The sequence below is a fragment of the Andrena cerasifolii genome, chromosome 1 (assembly GCF_050908995.1).
Source record: "Andrena cerasifolii isolate SP2316 chromosome 1, iyAndCera1_principal, whole genome shotgun sequence".
In the NCBI taxonomy this organism is placed as follows: Eukaryota; Metazoa; Arthropoda; class Insecta; order Hymenoptera; family Andrenidae; genus Andrena; species Andrena cerasifolii.
Window position 1 is genome coordinate 566,363 of NC_135118.1, and position 7,183 is coordinate 573,545.

General features: G+C 40.2%; 1 protein-coding gene across 1 annotated transcript; it reads left to right on the forward strand.

The window, feature by feature from the left end:
- The first annotated feature begins 6,092 nt into the window (after window positions 1–6,092).
- On the forward strand, window positions 6,093–7,181 carry LOC143372842 (uncharacterized). The gene has a single exon (XM_076819478.1). The coding sequence runs from the start codon at window positions 6,093–6,095 to the stop codon at window positions 6,939–6,941; it is 849 nt and encodes a 282-aa protein (XP_076675593.1). The 3' UTR covers window positions 6,942–7,181.
- The last annotated feature ends 2 nt before the right edge of the window (window positions 7,182–7,183 follow it).

Genomic DNA, 7,183 nt, shown 5'->3' on the forward strand with positions numbered 1-7,183 from the left:
AAAGTTAAAGGTATAAAACAGAGTAAGTGTTCCTTATACGCCACAGCAAAACGGGGTTGCAGAACCGTGATAACCGCATTATAGTCGAGGCCGCGCGGTCTATGATTTATTCGAAACCAGGTTTCCCTTTGTTCTTATGGGCAGAAGCAATGGATACAGCGGTTTATGTCATTAATAGAACAGGTCCGACTAAACAGCCGGGCAAAACCCCTTATGACTTGTGGTATGAAAAAGCAGCTAGTATAGAGAATCTAAAAGTTTTTGGGACCGAATGCTTTGTCCATATACCAGACCAAAAGAGAAGGAAATTAGATAAAAAAAAAGCGGTGAAGGGCTGTTTATTTGGATATCTTGAAAATTGCAAAGGACATCGCGTTTACGTGCCAAGCCTGAGAGATGTGATTCTGAGTCGTGATGTTCTGTTTAAGCCAGAAAAACCAGTCCTAAACGAAGTAAGTGTAAAGATTCAGCCAGAAGACACAGAAGATCACGACTCATCTGTTGGGAGTACAGGAAGCGCGCTAAAATAGAGACAGATGACGAAGAGTTCCCAGTAGAGGGATAGGGGGATGATTAGACCGACAGATTTTTACGGATGCCCGATATCATTTCTAGCAGAAGCTGTGCCTTCAGATTATAAAGAAGCTATTAATTCAAAAGAAAAACAGTCATGGAGGGCAGCTATGCAAGATGAAATCGAGTCGCTACATGAAAACACAACGTGGGTTCTTGTCGAGAAACCAGAGGGGCACAAGGTAATTAGCAATCATTGGGTTTATACCACAAAGGTAAATCCGGATGGTACTAATCGCTATAAGGCGCGTTTGGTTATAAAAGGTTACTCACAGACTAAAGGGATTGATTATAAGGAAACGTTCAGCCCAGTTGTTCGTTTTGATACGGTAAGAACGCTACTGAGTGTTGCGGCTCTTGACGGGTTACATCTTGGACAGTTTGACATTAAAACTGCCTTTTTATATTGAACGTTGAAAAAAAATATATATATATGAAACAACCCGAGGGTTTTTCTGACGGAACGACGCGAGTTTGTAAGCTACTGAAAAGCTTGTACGGATTAAAGCAGGCTCCGAGGTGTTTTATCACTTCATGAGTTTTGTTGAAAAGTTCAGTTTTCAAAAAAAGTACAGCTGACCCTTGTTTTTATGTGTTTAAAGAAGGTAATAAAAGAATATTATTAGCGATCTATGTAGACGATGGACTCTTGCCTGCCACGCATGAATATCTTATAGATAGGTTCTTGAATGCATTGAATAAACAATTTAAGACGACTAACACGAAAAATATAACTAGTTTTCTTGAAGTAGAAATCTTTAAGTTAAATAACAGATCTATCATTATCAGTCAAAGGATATATGCGGAAAAGATTTCAAAAAAGGTTAAATTGAGTAATGTCAATTGTGTTTCCACTCCAATAGTAGACCTGACATTGGTTTCGCTGTCAACATTGCCTCTATAGCAGGCTTGGGAATTAAGTGCACGCGGCGGCCGATTTTCGGAAACAACGCCTCCTTTCTCCCGCCGCGCGTCTTGGCCCCCGCGACGGCCATGGTGCTTGGAGCGCCTCAGGCCCGAACCACGTGAACCCGCGTGGCACGTTGACAAAACAAAAACGCATCGAAAATCGTGCTCTCTGGGACGATGTGGAAACCTATTGATACAATGTCGCCCCAATGCGTCAAGCGCGGTTCATATGGTACGGGCCTGAGGCGCTCCAAGCACCTTGGCCGCCGCGGGGGCCAAGAAGCGTGGCAGGAGAAAGGAGCCTCTGAAAACCGGCCGCCGCGTTCACTTAATTCCCAAGCCTGCTCTAGAGCATTAGAGAACCCGAGTGAAGCTCATTACTTGATAGTAGAACGAATCCTAAGATACGTCAAGGGTACTTTAGTATAGCGACGCTGATTTCGCCGGAGACAAAAAGGATCGGAAATCCACGTCCGGTGCCGTTTGTAAATATGCGGGTGCGGCCATTACATGGCAAAGTAAGCGACAGCGGTGTGTGGCCGTATTTACAAGGGAGGCTGAGTACGTGAGCGCAGCCTTAGCTGCTAAGGAAATAGTGTAGTTAAAGAGATTGATAATTGAATTTACCAGTGATACTGGAGACTATTCCTTGTATGTGGACAATGCGAGTGTGATAAAACTGATTAAGAATCCAGAGCCGGATCCAGACTTGAATGAGTATACGTCGAACAAGGCTGAACGCGCACGAATATTCTGATGTCGACGGGTGAAACGGTAGCCAGGACCGCATGCTTCTACCTCAGAAAGGGTGAGCGTGAACGCATATGCTAGTGTGGACGTGTCATTCGTGGTGGCTCGGCGCATGCGACCCGACTCGCGAATGCCGGCGAAGGTACATGGCCTGAGCCGACCGCTGTCGGTTTTCTTCCACACATTAAAGGAAGTTTGGAGTGCATTGCGTTCAGCGTGGAAGATAGAAGCAGATGTGATACTTTTCTAAAATCCTCGATGTCTCGGATTTTCATAATATTGAAATATATGGTAGTCCATATGAAATTAGGGAGGGTTAAGTCCTCATTTTTGCAGATTTGAAATTGTTTAAAAAATACAAATCTTCAAAGTTACCTATTTTCGGTGATTTTTACGAAACCCGCCTACAGAAATTAATTTTAATGACCTAAATTATTAAAGGTACGGACTTGCGTCTTTTTTTTTTAATCATGAAGGATAGATCTATGTGAATGAATTTAATCCATTGCTAATATTGCCATAAACAGTTAATCAAAAAACTAAAAATAACATTTTCAACAATATAATGCAATTACCGTATGATAGACTTTAAAGCTCTATTTTACTGAATAATTTGTGTTCCTTTTCTTCACTACACCCTGCCATTGTTCTTAATTCATACAGCCCGAACGACTTGCTGTTGTGTTAAAAAATCACACGAAACTATTCTTAACGAATTCAGCTTGAAATGATATAAATCAATTTTTCACGAAATTTCCTTCCTTATGGTCCGAATTACGTCGTTTTTGGTGTTAGTTTCCTCGGCGAAACATAAGGAATCAATTGACGTTGTTTTCGCAAAGATCTGATGAGAAATGCGGAACTCTTGGACATTTCTGATTTTTTAATGGTATTCCATACGTTTCGAGGGTCGAAACCCATAAAATTCGGCGAGGCACTGCGGGGGGTTGTCCTCGCCACGAGGTACCAGGCGGCACCTCTTTGACAGGCGTCGCTGGAGAATCACACTGCATTGGTAAACAGTATGACTCGGAGGGTTGAGCTGTATGTTTATTTAACTCAGGAGTGTCGAACTTCCCCACTCCGAGAGCCGCACGAGTCGGGCCCCCGGTCAGCCTGTTCCCCCAGTTATTTTTCTCCAGACGTTGCACGAGACCCGACAGGGAGAGAGTGCAGCACCCGGAGAAGAAATTCATCAGAGTGAAGTAGGGTGTGGAGGGGGCCGTTATCCTACGGCTCTACGGAGCAGGCGAAGAGGAGAAGGAGCCACTGCGGCTCGCGAGCCGCTAGTTCGACACCCCTGATTTAGCTAATCACACAATCTTTACGACTGCGGAGTCGGGCTAAGCTAAGCACAGAAGTTGGCGAAGAAAGACACAATGGCACTTTCGACCCCTCCGCATGCGTCATTCGTGCGCGCTCAGTCTGCTCAGCGTATACGCATTCAGGTCTGGACCCAGCTTTAGGTATCACTTTGTGCGTGATCTGTATGGAAAGGGTGAATTTGACGTAACGTACGTTAACGCCGGTGAGCAAATAGCTGACGTGCACATGAAAGCCTTCGTCTCGTACGAAAAAGCGAAGTTGACCATATGATAATATAATGCATTTTTTTCTTGATAAGTTAAATTAGATTAAGTTTTTTTTAAAAGAATGTTGAGTTTTTCGGAGAGTGTTGAAGATAACCGTTTACCTAGGTTCAAATCTCTCCATTCTATTGTAATGGTGTTGCGCTATAGCCAATCAGATTGGAGAGAGGTTTTTGTTTACCCTGCTGAGGTCGAGGACGCTCGCCACGTGGTGTACAGAGTCGGTAGTATACTTGTCGAGTGAGCAACACTGCCTATAAAGCCCACTGTATTTTTCCTTAACAGTCTACATTTCAATCCAAGATTGTTTTTCGTTCTTCAAGTATATTCATTTTATACAATAAAGTCTTAACAAAGCTACTCCAAATTTTGTCAGCTTACAGTCAGGTTATAACCTGACGAGTGTCAAACAAGGTAAGTTGTAAAAATTTGAGATGCTACGTATTTTACACATATGTATCGTTGTACCATTGAATTGCAACCAAAATGCAGTCTCAAACACAGGGTAAGTTGCCGAAATTTTAATTGCGTCATGTTTGTATATCATCAAACTGTTCTTTATTTGGAACTAAACTGAGGATTTTATGTATATGTAGATAATCGAAGCGTAAAATAATACTGTAACCTACGCCAGGTTATGTATGTACGCATAAATTTGCAGGAAAAATTTGGTATACATACTTATTCAGTTATTTTGATGCATGGACACCTTTGATAATGATTTAATTTAATGAGTGTTTCTTGTACTATACACAAAGTACTATGCATATAGTACATATAGATCAGCAATGCGGTGCACATGATTCGTTTTCGTAGTTATTAAACTTGTCCCGTGATAAGACTGTTCATTGCTGTTGATGATGAACCTTTGTAATTTATAATATTAAAAATTATCTGAAGTCATTTCCTATGCAAATTATCTTTGTAAAAAGAAGAGAGATCCCCATAAAACAGTTCAAAAATGTAAAAAAAATACGCCAAGTACATGAAAAAGTCGAGGGCGGAAAAGAGTATTATCAAATAAATCACAAAAAAAATTAGAAGACAATAAGAATTGCAATATAAAAAAGATGTGAAATCAAAATAAGCTGCAACTACATAAAGCTACTTCCCAGCAGCGTGTAAAGGCGACACTGTGTAACACAATAAAAGACAAATAAAAAAATGGCAGGGCCTGGAAGTCAAATACTTGTTGTGTCGTGGCAAGGTATTATTCTCAGATCATCAATACCCATACCTTCCCTCTCGCAGGCTTTCAGATAATTTGTGAATTTAAAACTCTGACAATATATGAGTACACTTTCATTATTTTGCGTCTTTAAACAATTCTAATTGTCATTCATCGACACCTATACATTGCCTTTGACAGGCGTACAGCTAATAATTCAACAATTTAAATAAAACTTTGACACATTGCGAACACTTTCATTAATTTCCGGTTTTTAAATCATTCTTATTCATCGACACCTTGATCTTGCCTAGCCACGGCAAGTATTTGACATCCAGGCCCGGCCATCTTTTTTTGTCTTTTATTGTGTTACGCAGTGTCGCCTTTGCACGCTGCGGGAAAACACTTTTATGTGCTTGCAGCACATTTTGATTTCACATCTTTTTTTTATTTTGTGATTTATTTGATTTCATGTACTTGACCTAATTTTTTTACTTATTTTAAGTTTTTATGGGGATAACATATTCATCGTTTTCACATAATCCGTGTCAGAATTATTTATTATATTCTTAAATATGAAATATCGTCGAAAAATTATTTTGTGAAATGTTTTTTTATTAACATAGTAATACAATGTACATTTTAGTTGCATACAGTAATAGTATTGAAACTTTTATTATATTTTCAAGCTACTGAAAGGTCATTAACATTTTTAATACATTGTCTGATGTTTCAGGAGGCACAGTTTATCGGGGGCCTACAAGGCCCACTTGCTATCGGGCAAGCTGACACCCTGGCCAGTCCGCCACGGCAAATACTTAGGTTAGAAGTCGACGATATTCGGAATTCGACGACGTCGAAACAGGAGATAAGGTCAGCGCACACAAAATGAACGAACAGTGTAGAGACAGCGGACCCTACACTGGACGAGGACTTGGATCCCCGTGCACCTTGCGTGCGGTGCGCTCACAGTTCTTTCAACTGGTGGAGTCAGTGTCCACCGCGCTGTCACGACGGACAGTTAAGTACCTACCTTCTGGTCACGCCATTCAAGGGACGACACACGAAAATACCGCGGAAAGTTTCTCGCTGTTGTAACTAGAATGTTCCTCAAGCGATTTATCTACATGTTGACGTTGGCTAACGTAATATTGTTCGTTGACGGAAGAACCATAGAAGATCAAAATTTCAAATCGGATACTGTAAATAGTACGACGATGACTGAAAATGAGTCTGTGAATGAAGATTTTGAGTCTAAAGTGATGGAAGTTAACAGTTTAAAGGATAAAGCATTAAGCAACAATAGTTGCGGTAGAAACTGCAAGGAGAAGAGTCCTAAGGTGTTGAGAGGAAGTAACAACTATTTAGGAGCGTCGTGTCCTTTTGAAAGTAAGGAATTGTGTTTAATATATTCTTTGTCAAAAATTGCTAAAGTTCAAGTGGCTGCACCAAACGGATCATCCTCAGCTCGTAGCCTGAAAGCAGGAGTTTTTGACGATACGTCGAAAAATGTCAGAAATTCAGAAATCGATCGAGGAATAGAAGAAAATGAAGAAATGCGCTTGAAGTTTTCAGAACCCACCGAAGACGAAAATTTCCAGACGCAGAAGCAGATGAAATTACCAAATGTTCACTGTCAAGCGGTTCGAGATGTTTTTATACCAGAAGTCAAGCAGAACTTGCCAGCTTTTGCTTGTAGATTTAGAAATCATACGTTCATTTTATCAAGCGCAAGATTTTTCCAAGATCGACGATCATACTTGGACATAAACGTCAATGAAAGTGCTTTGAAGAATATAAAAGTTGCTCCGAAGATTTCCAGAAGCAATGAATTTAATGTGGTACCAGTTCTGCTTATTTTAAATGCTGCTAATAATGAGTATAGGATAGAGATACACGAGAACAATAATTCTGAGGAAGGAAACGTCAATCGAACAAGAGAAATTCAATAAGATTAGGTGCCTATTAGATAAGCAATCGTATCTTGTGAAAAGTTCAAATATCCGGTGATAATTTCAAATTCATTATCTTCTGTCTAATAAACAGTACATGTAAACAACGTAATTGTATCGATAGTAGTCTTTATAATGTTTCTAACGAAATAAACTAGTTTTATTGATCCAAACGAGCTTTAAACCATGTCTCTACATTTTGAATTATCTTCGTCCAAGTTATCAACATAAATACAATTTTC

Bases quoted from the DNA above. Each gene is read 5' to 3' on its own strand.
- LOC143372842 (XM_076819478.1), top strand. From the start codon at position 6,093: ATGTTCCTCAAGCGATTTATCTACATGTTGACGTTGGCTAACGTAATA.